General features: G+C 42.7%; 6 protein-coding genes across 7 annotated transcripts; 3 read left to right on the top strand and 3 right to left on the bottom strand.

Moving 5' to 3' along the window:
• Positions 1–354: 354 nt before the first annotated feature.
• Positions 355–991, top strand: LOC108596339 (NEDD8). The gene is made up of 3 exons (XM_017981997.2): positions 355–465; positions 599–729; positions 795–991. The coding sequence occupies exons 1-3, from the start codon at positions 448–450 to the stop codon at positions 880–882; spliced, it is 237 nt and encodes a 78-aa protein (XP_017837486.1). The 5' UTR covers positions 355–447; the 3' UTR covers positions 883–991.
• LOC108596334 (glutathione S-transferase C-terminal domain-containing protein homolog) lies at positions 990–2,989 on the bottom strand. The gene is made up of 3 exons (XM_017981985.2): positions 2,541–2,989; positions 2,091–2,488; positions 990–2,036 (listed from the first exon to the last, which is right to left on the bottom strand). The coding sequence occupies exons 1-3, from the start codon at positions 2,920–2,922 to the stop codon at positions 1,059–1,061; spliced, it is 1,758 nt and encodes a 585-aa protein (XP_017837474.1). The 5' UTR covers positions 2,923–2,989; the 3' UTR covers positions 990–1,058.
• A 180-nt stretch (positions 2,990–3,169) lies between these two features.
• Positions 3,170–8,199, top strand: LOC108608360 (hydroxylysine kinase). Of its 2 annotated transcripts, XM_017999708.2 has the most exons (4): positions 3,170–3,345; positions 4,108–4,430; positions 7,115–7,239; positions 7,297–8,199. In XM_017999708.2, the coding sequence occupies exons 2-4, from the start codon at positions 4,135–4,137 to the stop codon at positions 8,124–8,126; spliced, it is 1,251 nt and encodes a 416-aa protein (XP_017855197.1). In that variant the 5' UTR covers positions 3,170–3,345; positions 4,108–4,134; the 3' UTR covers positions 8,127–8,199. The 2 variants fall into 2 exon arrangements, with proteins under 2 accessions (XP_017855197.1, XP_017855196.1); XM_017999707.2 differs by lacking the exon at positions 3,170–3,345 and having other exon boundaries at positions 3,920–4,430.
• On the bottom strand, positions 4,443–7,083 carry LOC108608359 (exonuclease 1). The gene is made up of 2 exons (XM_017999706.2): positions 5,921–7,083; positions 4,443–5,869 (listed from the first exon to the last, which is right to left on the bottom strand). The coding sequence occupies exons 1-2, from the start codon at positions 6,722–6,724 to the stop codon at positions 4,769–4,771; spliced, it is 1,905 nt and encodes a 634-aa protein (XP_017855195.1). The 5' UTR covers positions 6,725–7,083; the 3' UTR covers positions 4,443–4,768.
• Positions 8,200–9,040: 841 nt separating the features above from the next.
• Positions 9,041–14,026, bottom strand: LOC108607796 (trichohyalin). Its single transcript, XM_017998836.1, has 2 exons — positions 12,275–14,026; positions 9,041–12,217 (listed from the first exon to the last, which is right to left on the bottom strand). The coding sequence occupies exons 1-2, from the start codon at positions 13,526–13,528 to the stop codon at positions 9,758–9,760; spliced, it is 3,714 nt and encodes a 1,237-aa protein (XP_017854325.1). The 5' UTR covers positions 13,529–14,026; the 3' UTR covers positions 9,041–9,757.
• Positions 14,027–14,051: 25 nt separating this feature from the next.
• LOC108607795 (protein TIPIN homolog) lies at positions 14,052–15,188 on the top strand. The gene has a single exon (XM_017998835.2). It carries the CDS (start codon positions 14,315–14,317, stop codon positions 15,173–15,175), a length of 861 nt encoding a protein of 286 aa, XP_017854324.1. The 5' UTR covers positions 14,052–14,314; the 3' UTR covers positions 15,176–15,188.
• Positions 15,189–15,231: the final 43 nt, after the last annotated feature.

The following is a 15,231-nucleotide window of genomic DNA, read 5'->3' as shown; positions in this document are numbered from 1 at the left end:
GAGTGGTCCAATTTGGGCGCAAAGATAATTGGCGGGTGCTGCAGAACTTATGCGCGAGATATTAGACTTATCAGTGAAGCTGTGAAGGCGCTAAACATATTGAACAAAGCTATTTGATCTCACTGTATATTTAATAATATTTTAACACTTAGTTGTAAGCAAATAAATAAACTCTGTAAGTTGCCAAGCAATTCAAACCGCCTTTTTAATTGTTAACGTAATACTTGTCGTAAGAATCGAACTTATTAGTAATCCCCGCCAAAAATATCGAAGCCACACACTGTCATCCCAACGACATTCGCATGTCAACGCCTTCTCAATTTTAACTGAGTGGCAGCACCGTTCGCATGACATTCGCAAATAGTCGCAGCCAGAGAAACGCTTGCGAAAAATTTTATTAAATTTATTTGAAATTATTTTGTATTCGGGAAAAGCAATTGCGACAGAATGTTGATTAAAGTGAAGGTAGGCGCAAAATAGTGTATCAAATTATATGTTTGGAGATAAGCGGAACTGCGAATCAAGAATGCGTCAGCAACAGCTGACAACAAAAAAAGTTTACAGTTAACTTAATATAACTAAATTTGTGCTTGTGTAGACGCTGACCGGCAAGGAAATTGAAATCGACATTGAACCAACAGACAAGGTAGACCGCATTAAGGAGCGCGTAGAGGAAAAGGAAGGAATACCGCCGCAACAACAACGTCTCATCTTCTCCGGCAAACAAATGTAAGAAAAAATCGTACAATAAATGCGAAAATAGAATGTGTTGTTACATTATTTGTGAAATTCAGGAACGATGACAAAACGGCAGCGGACTACAAAGTGCAAGGCGGCTCAGTGTTACATTTGGTGCTGGCATTGCGAGGTGGCCAACAATAGGATCCATGGAAAGCTCGTCTTAGTAAATTGGTAAACAATTAAGTCATTTTCTACGCGTACTTCATGTTACTCAAATAAAAGCCGTAAACGGTAATAACGCATACATATAGAAAAATAATATATATTTATTTTTTTGGATCAGGCAGTATACAGATTTATAAATATGTAAAGTCAGCTTAGCGCGTATAGCGTCCGACCAGCAAATGATTTTTGGGCGTGCATTGTTCCGGCTTCAGACGTGTCAATATCACCTGATACCCAGCCTCCTCTGCCTGCAGCTTGCGATCCGTGTCCACAATACACATGCAGTGCAAGCCTTGTTGTGTTATCTCCGGCTTGCAGTTTGTAGTGCCCAGCTCATGTGCTTGATCCGCCGTATGTGCTATATACAAATAATCCTTTGTATCGATTACCTCACGGAAGCGCGCACTTAAGGGATAAGCGATGTGCGGCATGGGTTGCAGAGAACCGTAGCAGCAGGGACAACAGGCAAAGCTAGCATTTACGCGACGACATTGCTGCAGCACTATATCTGTAGCCGTGCCACAGGCATGCAGCGATGTACCCACCTCAAAGCGTCCAATAAAGTAATCTATATTGGATTGATAGAAGAGACAGTTGCTCAACTTCAGCTCCGTTGCGCGCTTCTGAGCATGTACCAAGGAGAACGCCTTGTTTTCCAACACAATGACTGTGCATTGGGGCAGCTTGAGTGCCAGCAATATGGCCAAATGGCCTGTGCCGCTACAGAAATCTATAATGCGATCACCGGGCTGAGCTAGGGAAACGACTGCATTGGCCATATTCTCCAGCTGTTGACGCTTGCGTGCTAAGCGCTGCGCTGGCAAAGCTGAGCTTTTGGCATGGCTGGGCTCTATTAGCTGCCAGTCAATTAATTCTTCGCCATAGCTGTGCTCCGAGTCGGCGCTGAACTTGATTTGCAGTGGTGTAAGTTTGGCTAGAGCTGCATCCACTTCGCTTTGACTAGTATAGATGCGATTGCGGGGACGATAACGTTTGGGATCCGCCTTGTAAAGACTACTTTCCTCGCAGTCGGGTATGCTAAGTGGCGGAGCAACAGCATCATTGCAGAGATGCTGTCGCGATGCATAGAGCTCATGGAGTATGCGGCGGCAGTGCGTGTGGCTGTGCAACTACAAAGAATTTACTGTAAGTCTTGCTAATGAAATTTAGCTAAAGCTTCTTACCTCAGCAAACCATGTATTGGTGAGCGGAAAATGCAGCAGCATCTGTGGACAATGCTCAAAAACCAAGCTAAGCAATGGATATAGTATGAGATCGGCTATGGTAAAGCTAATGCCCTCGGCAAAACGATGCTCAATCAGCAGCTGTTCCTTCGGTGTGCTGCATTCTATCAGCACGCGCTCCTTGCGCTTAAGACCTTGATTTGCCTGCTCTCTAGCCAATTTATAAATATTATGCATGCGCACAGGTTGATTCATATGCTGCTCAAAGCGCACCACTTCTACAGGCACCTCCTGATTGTTTAAGCCTTGCAGCTGCAGTTGGCTTACCAAGTTAACCACATCCACCTCGCAGTAGCGTGTCCATATAGATGCTTCGGCAGGCGCCAGCAGACAAGAAGCTGCAAATGAATCAAAATTATGATGTGTTTTCTTACATTTAGGGCACTATACCTTTGAAGCCAAGTAGCTCACGCAGCTCTTCATTGGGTTGACGTGCTATAATCTCGCGACAAACCGCACAGGTGCCAGCTATAAAGAGTTTATCCTGACGTTCAAAGATGGGCAGCCGCAGATCCTTCAAAGCAGGCAGCGTTGCTGCTTCTCGGCATGTTATATGCTGCTCCGTCAACTCCTGCTTCAAGTGGGAGCTGCGCAAACGGATTTTTCCTGTGATAATTTTGCTTGCCACAAAGTTGATTTTTATGTTTTGGAATTCCTTATGCTTATAAGCATATCTATAAGTATAAAGCGCTAGAAACGAAGGCACGGTGGTGTAGATTATAGTTTCCTCATGCTCTGTGCTTAGCTCAATCTCCACATATAGTTGATCCATTATTTTGTGAAAATTTAAACAAGCATTTAACTTATAAAAAAGTAAAATAAAATTGCAAAACAAAAAGCAAAATAAATGCCAAACAAATTGCAGGTTATGTAGCTGTAAACACTGAACAGCTGAGCAACAGTTTAGAGCGACCATGCGTTTGCCACTCACATGTCAACGTAAGGCCAGAATTTTAAATTTACTTAAATTAAGCTCAATTTTTGTCAATTTCTCGCAATATTCAAATAACGCAGTATATTTGTAATATTAACTGCGCACATTAAATTAAGCAACGTCGCGCATTAAAAAGTGTGCGTGTGCGATAATAAATGCGCGCCAAATTAGACAATTGTCCAGTGCTCAGTTCAAGTTGTGATGTGTTGAAAAAAAGGTAGCTTAGCATTAGTTTTGTGTTATACGTGAAGCAAGCAACAGGTGCGTATTAGCTTGCTAACTAACTCGTTTTAACAAAAAATCAGCTGTGCATATTTACAATATTAAATTGCATTTAACAATGTGTGTGTGTGATTACGCGAGTGTGTGTGCATTTGCTTGTTTTTGTATGGTGAGAGTTGCAGTTGAGGGTGTATTCGACGTATGAGCTATGTAATTGCAATTGGAGTCAAGGTCATCCGGGCCATTCATTCAAATATTTCGATTTTTAACCAAACTACCACAATTAGAATATACAATTTAAAGCTGGCAGCGTGTTAATATATATAATAAATAAAAAACAGTTGCACAATGAACTTTTGCTGATAAACTGTGCTTACACTATCACAGTGGTAACTGGGGCATATTAATCTTTAAGTCTTTATATATTTATAGATTGATTTGTGGTTTAGTTATCATGTGGTGTTAAGTTAGTTAATAGAGTGTGATCACGACTTAAGATCCTAAAGTTAATAAAAAAAAAATAATTCATATACTAGCGACGGACACACAACGCAATCAAATTGTAAACAAGCTAGGCTGTAAAAAATTAAATAAATAATAAAATTGACTAAACAAATGAAGCAAGCACACAAACACACACACACACATGCAGCACATAAGATATGAAGAAGATGTACGATGACAACGAACCCGTTCCCCAAAAACACAAATTCAATTCATTGCGCATTGCCGAGCGTTGAACATCGCATATTTTATTTTTTTTATTATTTCCATTTGTCGCTGTGTCGTATTCCGATAAAGTCAACCGCAGCAGCAGCAGCAGCAAAAATGGAGCAATGGAACAATGTGGAGTTGACAAGCATTAACAAAAAATCCTATACACTGAATCATGAGTACGATGGCGCCCAAAAGCAAGCCAAGGCAAACAGCACGACCACAACAAGCGAAGCCACACCAAATACTAATGGCAATGATGCTGTGCTAGAACCTGGTTCGGATATTAAACCCAACTTAAAGCTGGAGGATGTGGAGCCATTAGTGCGTCGTCTCTATGGCATAACAATCAGTGAGGTCAAAGAGCTGCTGGCCTACGATGATCGCAATTACTTTATCAAGGAAGATTGGTAAGCAAGCAATTGAATTTTCCATAAAAGGCAAGGGCCAGGCTATTAATAGTCATATATGTATATGCAATGCATATATACAAACACACATTAATTAAAGTTGTTGTTGTTGTAAGCGGTGCGCAATTGAGCGTAACATTTACGGCTATGTGCTGTCAGTTGTCAGTCACCTTGACAGCATCCTCAGTTGTTATCTTAACTACTGAAGTGCGTATATTACAACAAACAGAAATGGTTTAAAAATACATAGTTATTTATATAAAAGTTTCCATTGGCAGCTTCTTGCAAGAATCGTTTAAGTACAAAAAAACAGCTATAAATAAATTACTTTAACTCGACTATTTCAGAGCTGGTCGCTTTTGAAAACCAAACATGCTAAGTTTTGTTTGATTTTCTGGCGTTTTAATACTGGTATTGCTTCGTTTGTTTGCTCGCGGCTTGGAGAGTCCTACGCGCCTTGCAGTTGTGGCCAAAGGTGGTGCCAGTGGCCTACTGGGCAAAGCAGCTTCTTGGCTGCTGGGCAGTGTCGCTGATGTATCCTCATCGTCAGATGGTATGAGCACAACGTCGTCTGTTTTCGTTAGAGTTGTATCTTCTTCAGTTATTTGCTCTTCAGTTGTCTCTCTTGAGTTTGACTCCAAATCTAATCTGGCAAGTTTCCATTGTTGCTGCTCATCTAACCCCTCTCTTGTTGTGGTGCTTGTTGTAGTTGTGCTAAAGAAACGACTTCTCACTTCCACAAAAATGCTGCGTTTGATTGCATTGACGCGTGTCGTCTCTGACGCCTTGACGGGACTTTCCTTCTTGGGACTGAGCAAACGCAATAATGAACCATTCTCACATACACGCGGTGAACGTTGCTGTTCCTTGGCAAATGGGTTATGCCGTTGAATCTTCTGTCGCTCTGGTGTTGCAGGTGGCGTTGAATTGGCACTACTGCTGCTCCAGCTGCGCTTGCGTTTAATGCCCATGGCATACATGTTGGCTAATTCACTTTCTGTAAGCTTGGCCAGCTCCAAGCGTTGATTGTCTGCTATATCCTGCTCGATAGTTTGTGCCACAAAATCCACTTTCTTAAAGTATAAAGCACAGGTAGTTTGCTTGGTGGCAACTTTGGCAGGCTGCTCGTTAGAGTTTGCTAGCCAAATGCTTTTGTGTTTGGCACGCCTCGTCTGCTTGGCTGTTTGGTGAGCAGCATGTTCGGGCAGCCAATTGTCCAGCAACTTAAGTGTAAAGGGATTGAGATTGCCAAGCGCTAATTGCAGCGCCTTAGAGCTATCTGCTAGCAATGAACCCGCATTGCTGCAGTAGCGTTCCTCCGTAGCATAATCCTCTAACGCACAAAGACGTTCCATACGACGGTCAAGCGGATTATAGATGTACATATGCTTAAAGGTGGCCTCAGCTTTAATAAAGTTTTCTATATATTCATCGTCTACCTGCAAATGCAACGTTTAAGCTTTCTGTTTAAAGAGTTATTATTGCATTACCTCTAATTTAGCCATGTTCAGATATTGCGGTATTTTCTTTAATGCTAAACGCATATCGTCCTGCTCCGTTTTAAGTATAAACTTGCATGCCTTGGCCAGGCCAATGCCAGGCAGAGAGTCCAGATAGTCACAACCGGAGAGTATACACATCCTACGAAATTTGTCAAAATGATAACGATCTTCGCGACAGCCCATGGCCAGGTAAAGCTTCTGTGCATCAACTAACAAGCCGCCGCCATTTAAATCCAGCTTAAATATTATCTTCTGTGCGCCAAAGAGCGTCAAGTCCGAATCCTCTGTTATTATATATTGAGCCATGCCCGCTTTGTTTAGCCAGGCCATCTGTGCATCCGCTTCATAGGGCGCTACTATGCAGTCCACATTGATGCTGCGACATTCTTTTATTAAACGCAATGCCATCTCATGTGTCACATCAACGCAGCGACGCATTTGTGAACGCGCCTCGTCCACACGACCCAAACGCAGCAGTTCCTGTGCGCGTTTCTTGCTCTGCTGACGGTTTTCGCGACGTCGCTGCTCGGTCAGCGCCTTGGCCGGCAAATGTTGTCCATCGAACACCAATATTGGTTTTATGTCAAACGAAAGCAGCATGCGCACATACTTCAGACAGTATTGCACATATTGATCCGTATCCTCACCACGCGCCAATTTATCCGCACAGCTAAAGACACCTTTGTGTAGCCAGCAGTAAGTATCGACGGCAACTGTGCTACCTCGTATATCCTTCAAGTGCAGCTTGGCTGATGCCTTTTCCAGGAACGGTATAAGACCGGTAATGCCCATGATAAGGCAGATAAACTTGCAAAACTATTTGTAAAAACAAAAACAATTAGAACAGCACAACTAACAAACAGTACAAATCGATAACAAACAGTTCCCGCGCAATTAGACAGCATCGATACTTTTGCTGTGGTGTGTTTGATGTAAGTCACAAGATTTCTGTGGTGAGTAAGTGAGCGGGACGTCACATTTGCAATACGTTGCGATTTGTTAAGGACCAGCAGTTTTTGTGACGTCAGAGTGTTTACATTTGTCTCTATAATTCGTAAAGCCAACCTTGTTTGCTTATATGCCAAACAAACAAACAAATTTGTGCAAATTAAGTCGTCGTGATAAGAAAGTAATCATTTTTGAATAAATGTAACTACAAACATATGTGCTTTTACTTTTTAGTAACATAAAAAATCCATTAATTGTGACGCATTGCCCGGATGGTTACGTGCTGAAAATACTCAATGCGTTGGACTCCAAAAAACAAGATTTTGTCGATGCCCAAAATCAGCTGCTGCTATATCTAAGTGAATATAAAACAATTGCAACTTGTACAATCAATAATAGCTGTATATACATTTTAGGTAAAGAGCATGTGCGCTGCCCGCGTCCTATTGGCAATGCCCGTGGCGAATACTTCTCCGTGGAACAGATTGGTGGGAATGCGCATGTGGTGCGTATCATGGAGTTTGTACCCGGCAAAATCTTTCATGAGGTTCCGGTGACAAAGAACCTGCTCTATCAGAGCGGCGAATATCTGGCCAAGTTGGATCGCGCGCTGAAGAACTTTACACACAAGGCCTATGATACGCATCGCACTGCTTGGATGTTGCAGTCGGTGCCACAGTTGCGAGACTTTCTTTATGCGCTGCAGGATCATCAGCGTAAGGCGCTTTGCGAGGAAATTATAGAGTCATTTGAGAAGCATGTGTTAAGTGTGCTGCCCACGCTGCAGCATCAGATCATACATGGTGATTACAACGAACAGAATATATTAGTTGGCGCAGGCACCAAACCGGATCAGAGTGATGCGTATCGCGTTACGGGCGTCATTGATTTCGGCGACACTAGCTATTCACCGTTGATCTTTGAGCTCGGCATTGCTATGACCTATATGATGTTGCAAGCCAAGCAATTGGAGAGTGGTGGCATTTTCCTTGCCGGCTATACCAGCGTGCAGACAATTAGCGAAGCGGAACGTGGTTATCTCAAGTATTGCGTGGCAGCTCGCCTGGCTCAGAGTCTGATTATGGGCGCCTATACGCACTCGCTGCATCCAGGCAATGATTATGTGCTGGTCACGCAGGCCAAGGGTTGGCAGATGCTGGAGGAGCTCTGGCGTAATAATTTCGAGACAATCGATGAGCTGTGGTCGAGCACTGCTCATCAGTATCTAACCCAAAGCACTAAGTAGACCCTCGTCCTGTTTACAAAGAATTCAACCTTGTCAATTAGTATTTCAATTAAGGTAGACGCTCGCTGTAAGTGTAAAAAAAAACAACAAAAAAGAAAATGTTATAAAATTATTTATTTTTGTATCAACGCTAGCATTGTTATTAAAAATGTAATTAGCTAATGTATCGAGCGTCTGCTAAACATATACATAGTCGAGTCCAATTTAAAGTATTTGAAAATTTGCATTTCAACTTTATTTTTATATAATATAATTAATTTTATTATCATACATGCTATAAATATTTTACATATTAAAACTTGACAAACAGTTTACGATTGTGATTGTTCTCTATATATAATATGTTCTGAGCTTGAAAAGGCTTGGTGTTATGTGGTTTCTTCAATTTGTGGTTGCTAGTGAATAACTTATGGCATATTTGTTATTAATGGTCTTAGGGAGCAGTGGGCCAATTGTACTAATTAACAGCTAACGTAGCAAAAAATGCTAATTTGCAAAATAGTGTATAAACAGTTGATCTTTTGGTAGATCACTCGTATTGAGGCTCATTTGAATACTATATAAATATATATAGTTACTACTTAAGCTACTTTTATATATAATATATATATATATAGATATATATACTTGTGTAAATGGCCTTATAACTAGGTTAATATAGTACATGCTGATTTTATCCACAGGTTGTCTACTATATACAATGTATATTATACATATATATAGGTATTTAATTAGTTCGTTACTATGGCAAAAAGTAAACAATTTGTTAACTGTTTATACATTGGATCTATGCACATCTTGGTAATCAAGTTTTATTCATTAATTTTAATCAGTTGCAATTTTATTCTCTTGTTTATTTGGTACAATTAAAAACAATATTAAAATTAAATTATAATTAAACAATTTTGGTTTTGTGAGAGAGATACGATGCTTTTTTTATGCTAAACATAAAATTATTTAATGTTTTTCTCCTACTTAAGAAAATTGCATTTATACACACACGCTCATTCACGATATAAAAATTGAACAATATACACGCTCGCATACACACATACCTGAGTAACGAATTTAACGCTCACATGCACACAAAATAAAAAATATCAGTAAAAAAAAGCATCGTTTCTTTTCAACAAATACAATAGTTGTGGCAAATGAAATTGCATACAAAATGGTTAATGCATGGATATAGTACATCAAACATAATAAGTATGAATGTGTGGGTGTGTGCAAAGCATACAGAGCTGTAAATTAAATAAACACTATTGAATTGAATTGTTGACATTTTGGAATTGCTTAAAAATTATAATATATCAACTGTTTTGTAAAATGTTACAAATGTATGTATTGTATAATAGAAATTTGAAGATCTTGCCTAGCCAATTGATAGCTCCGCTCTGCTTTTTTGCTAATAATTTTTCTTGCTGCTGAGGCTGTGATGAAGCCGAGATGCTGATTATTGTTGTAGTTCTCCATCTTTGTTATAAATATTTAACATAAATGTTTTGTCTTACGTAAATTTGCATGATTGCTTTAGAGTCTCTAGAAACTAACGACTGTTTAAACTTTAAACTTAAAATTAATAAAAAAAAAATTGTGTAAAAAAAAATAATTTTATATTTATCTCAGCCGTTTCAGCGTCGTTGCTGACGCTTGCGTCGCTTGAGAAACACATAGGACGAGTTCATCTCCTGATGGCTTTTCTCAGCCGCCGTTAAGGGTAACTTTTTGCTGGCCAATGTGGCCACGGGTAGCGCATCTGCCTTAGCCTTGGCTTCGGGCGTTGTTGCTTGCCCCGCTTCCAGCCAAGGCAGCACAAAGTATCCGGCCTTATCGCGCATATTTACAATATCCTCACCAAACGCTTGCACCGGCACATCGGTGACATACTGTAAGCTTTCAATGTCCTCGGGCAATGGATAAAATGTGGACGTGGGCAGAGGATCTAGTTGCACCAGTACCACATCCTGATTGTGACGACTACGCAGCTGCTCGCTACGGCTTTGTTCGCGCAAATAGCGCGCATCCCGCTTCTTGCGCTCAATCTCATCCTTAACATGCTTTTCGTGGCGACGCACAAAGTCAGCATCGGTTATCGACTCTTTTTTGTGGTCTATGGTTGATGGCTTGTACTTAACCACACGCCACTCAGGTATCTCTAGTTCGGGATCATCTACCAGCAACTCATCGGCCTCTTCCAGAAAAAACTCATTATCGCAGTGTATCTCCTGATCCTCCCACGAGCGTGTCGTATACGGAAAATTGGAAGTACGGAAGAGCTCATGCTGACTTGCTGGACTGTTGTAGTAAGAACTTCTGTACCTAAACGTGTCGGTGTTGTTGTTGTTAAGAATTGTGCTCGTGCTCGTGCTCGTGCTCTTGCCATTGCTGCTGTTGTCGTTGCCGTGGTTGCTGCTGCTACTGCTGCTACTGTTGCTGCCACTACCCACACTGCTGATAGATTGCGGCGTTAGTGGCGTCTGTATAGTTGTATTTATTGTTGTTGTTGCTGTTGCTGCTGCAGGACTGTTGAGCTTGCTGCTGGGCTTGGGCGAAGCGGCATTCGTAGGCGACGCCGCTGGTGTGAGAGTTGCTGGGGCAATCGGTGGAAAGATGAGTGGCGCGCCGCTGCTACTAATTCTAGTATGCAGTGTGGATTTCTTAAGGCGAACCATTGGCTGTTGTTGGCAGTTTTGAAGTTTCTGCTGTTGCTTTTGAAGGTGTTCCTGCAGCTTGCGCATTGTCTCTTCGATGTCTGGATCTGGCGTTAATGGTTCACTTTGTTTTGGGTTTTCACGTTCACGCTCACGCTCCTGGTGCAGTTCACTTTCTTTTTTCTGTCTTTGTAGCTCTAGCTGCTCTCGTTGCTTTTGCTCCTCACCATCATTTTGAGCCTCAGTCTCCTTTTGAAGCTCAGACTCTTTCTCCAGCTTAGGCTCTTTCTCCAGTTCACGCTCTGCTTGCTCTTTCTGCAGCTCACTCTCCTTCTCTACCTCCAGCTCTTTTTGCAGCTCAACCTCCTTCTCCAGTTCACTCTCTTTCTGCAGCTCACGCTCTTTTTGAAGCTCACTCTCTTTCTGCTGCTCTCGCTCCTCCAGTTCAGGCTCCTTCTCCAGCTGAGGCTCTTTCTGCAGCTCACTCTCATTCTGCAAATCACTATCTTTCTGCAGCTTACGCTCTTTCTGCACCTCACTCTCCTTGTGGAGCTCACGCTCTTCCAGTTCCCGCTTCTCTTGCAATGTGTTCTCTATTTGAAGCGCACTCTCGTTATGTAGCTCACGCTCTTTTTGAAGATCATGCTCTTTGTGCAGCTCACAATCCTTTTGAAGCTCACTCTCATTCTGCAGCTCCTTTTGACGTTCAATCTCTTTTTGCAGCTCACGATTCTTTTTAAGCTCACGCTTTTTCTGCAGCTTACGCTTTTTTTGCCGTTCCCGCTTCTTTTGCAGCTCACACTCTTTTTGCAACTCAAGTTGCTCATGTTCTTGTGATTCCTGCATCCTTTGCTTCTTTTCATTATCCAGCTTTTGCTTTTGTTCCTTAATTCGCTCTTCTATCTCCAGCTCCCGTGCCCGCTTGCGCTCCGCCTCCAATTCACGTGCTTTCAGTGCCAGTTGCGAATCATCTTGTAAATTATGCCTTCGCATCAGTTCTAGGTCTCGCATTAATCCTATTTTATGGTGATCGTGCAGCAGATCTCCCAGAACTAATTTAGGGCCCTCGTGAGGTGCATTTGCTATCGTTATTTGTTCCGTCTCTGAGAAAAGCTGCCGGAAATTACGCGCCTTAAGGATATGCAGTTTGCTTCGGACATCAGTTCGAGTTGATTTTCTAGGCAGCCTCAGCTTGTAAGGCGTCTGTGCGAGACCTCGCTTATTATTCAGTGGTTTCTGTTCCACTTTCTCATCCTCATGATGCACATTATTTGGCAGCAAATCCACCTCATGATGTACATTATTTGGCAGCAAATCCTCCTCATGATGCACATTATTTGTCAGCGAATCTTCCTCATGATGCACATTATTTGTCAGCAAATCCTCTTCCTGGATTGGATTAGTTTGCTGTGACTCTGATTCGCACTCAGGCTGATTAAGCTGTAAGAAATTTTCATTAGCATTTCACTCTCAATAACTATAACGATACCAACAAACCTTATCCGTCGTGAACGACGCTTTGTCCTGCCATAGCAAATTGCTTATAACGACTCCCCCTTCGTCTTCATCCACCTGTTCGACAGTCACCTCTTCTTCGAAACTGTGGCCATTGTTAACAATATAGCTGTCATCAATTTCCAGCTCCTCTTCAGCGCCAATGACTGTTTCCTCTACAACTTGCATTTCCTGAGTCTCCAACGCATCGTGATACAAATACTCATCTGGCTCATCAGTCGCTGCTTCTTCTTCCGCTTCCTCCTCTTCCATTCTTAATTGCATCTCATCTGCTTCCGTCTCTTCCTCCACATCCGAATCTGCGTCCTGCGTAATTACAAGCTCTAGCTCCTCATTGTTGTCATCGCCACCATCGTGAATCCCATCTTCATAGTGCTCCTGCTGTTCCTCGTGCTCCTGGAGTTCCCCGTGCTCCTGCTGTTCCTCATGCGCGTGGGGCTCCTCTTCCAATTGCTGCAGACTCGTAGTTTCCTGATTCACGCGGTGCAAGAATAGTGTGCTAACCTTTTTACCGCCATTAAAGACGACACGCCCCGCTGGTGTCGTGGGCGGCAACTCCGTAACGCTTGTGACCAGCACTTTCTGCTTTAAAGGCGGATGCGACTGCAATTGATTCTGTGGCGGCTCTTCTAGCCATTGTGTTTGTGTCTCCACGTGGCAAGAAAGCTTCGCCTTGGGAGTACTCCGCTGCCGCTCCTCGTCGTCCTCACTAGCGGGGCGTTTCCTGCTCTGACGCATTTGCTTGTGCAAGTCCTCAATGGTCTGGCCTAGCTCAGCTATCTGCTGCATCAGGTCTTGATTTTGCGAAAACAAGGTTTTAATCTTTTCACTTTGCTCCTCCTTTTCTTTTTCTTTGGCCAGCAGACGTTCTGACTGCTGCTGCATGATATCCAGATGCCGCACTGTCATACGTTTCAGATTGTTATTCGCCACTATAAGTGTGACAACATCCTGATTTTCTGATGCCAGTGTCGATTTTGGAACTGAAGCCTGTGGAGTTTGCGGCTGCCAACCGCCATGAGAATGCTGGCAGGGTGGCATGTGTGGATCGCAGTAGTGATTGTGGCCGGTTTGACCCATAGGCCCATAGTTACAACTATTGTTGTAGTTATTGTATTTAAACTGTGAATAATTATTGTAGGGCATCGGGCAGTAACGGTTGAAGAATGGCGGCATCTGTGGTTCCAGAAAGCCGCCTCTCTGGCGATTGGTCGATCCATAACCGTAACGATTCATTATGTATCACACACACGCACGCACACACACGTACGTGTTATCACACAATCTTGGTTAGTGTCTGTTTGTTGACAAATGAATGTTCATAATTCTGTTTGTTGTGCTTGTTTTGTTTTCGGCGAATCGGCCCACAATAATTCTCACCACGCACGCCAACTTTTGACAGCCGCAGCTGACTTTACACAGTTAAGATGCGTAAATCGTATTTTCACCACACTTTGAATTTTTTTCTGCTATCGCTTTTTCCCAAAAAATACGTTTCTATAATGTGCGCGCGTTTTTTTACAAGTGTCATATGCCATGCAGATTTAAAGTAAGTGTAGCGTGGAAGTATTCAAAATGCGGCTTGCCGTTGTCTTTGCCAGTTTCAAGAATTATGCGGATAAAATACACGAGCACGAAACGAGCATTTTAGAAGTATGGCGTTTCTGGTGTTGCCACACTGCAAACAAAGGCAGGGTTGCTAAACATTGCCACTCGTCAAACGAAATGTTTTTATTCACCATTACCCAATGCTTGTCAGCATGACACCCCGAATTAAAGTGATATTCATGTAGAAAATAAACAAATATGAATTTATAATATAGCATTTGCATAGCAGGGCAGCACATTCCTTATGTAACAAAGAGTTTTTTGTATTTTCCTTGTCAGGTGGCAACGTGGTGAGCAGAGTGTGCGGCTGCGTGTGAATGGTAATTTTAAGAAGGAGAAAAAAGGCGGCAAAGCAAATGCAATTGTCCAAGTTTGTTGTGCCGTACTTGTTGTTTAGTGGTGGTTATTGCTGTCATGGCGTCCATATTTGGTGAAGACGGGGTTGACGACCTGTTCAATGACAATATTGGTAATGACAATGATCAACTACCAAGCGATGGTGAAGCCGATGCTGGTGAGAAATTGTTTGGAGATGAACAGGAGGAGGAGGGCGAAACGGCTGACTGCGCCGGCGCAGCGACAGCAATAAAGCTTGAGCCGAAAAAACGCGCCGTGCGTAATCCACGTCCTCGTCTTACTGTGGACACATTGCGTGGTCCACGCGGTCTGCACACCATAGAGGATTACTACAAGGATATGAAATATAAAGGAAAAGGTTACGAAAAAACAGATCTGGATGAAATACTGCGCCGTTTGCAGCACTGGGCCCATCGCATGTATCCTAACTACACATTCGATGACGTGCTGAACAATATAGAACGTCTGGGCAAAAAGAAACCGCTTCATGTGCACATGGCTCGATATCGTCTCAACCAGCTGGAAGAGATGCGTCTAAACCAGCATGAGCTGCAAGATAACGACGATGAGCAACAGGAAGTGCTGGCCGATGAACCCTTTGATGAGTTTGATGCTCTATTGGGCGAGCAAATTGCCATGTCCAAGTTGGCGCCGCGCACCCCAGCACCTAATCGTAGCATAGCAACTAACAATAGCACCTTGGTCACGCCTTCATTTTCACGTAATGCAGTAGTGAGCACGCCCTACTCCGTGGCTTCTCCCATAGCCGAAGCGGACACAAGCGATTACCAACCACTGCCACCCTCTCAGCCTGCTACGCCTAAGTTGTCAACGGAGCAGATGGCGCGTATTGCAGAGAATCGTCGCCTTGCCCAGGAGCGACTACGTGCCAAGCAACAAATGGAGGCAAACACTTAGTTTAAAAAAGAATACAACATTGTTTAAGGTAAAAGCTTTTTATTGTTAAGTAATTT

The sequence above is a fragment of the Drosophila busckii genome, chromosome 2L (assembly GCF_011750605.1).
Source record: "Drosophila busckii strain San Diego stock center, stock number 13000-0081.31 chromosome 2L, ASM1175060v1, whole genome shotgun sequence".
In the NCBI taxonomy this organism is placed as follows: domain Eukaryota; kingdom Metazoa; phylum Arthropoda; class Insecta; order Diptera; family Drosophilidae; genus Drosophila; species Drosophila busckii.
This window is presented reverse-complemented; position numbering and strand designations above follow the sequence as displayed.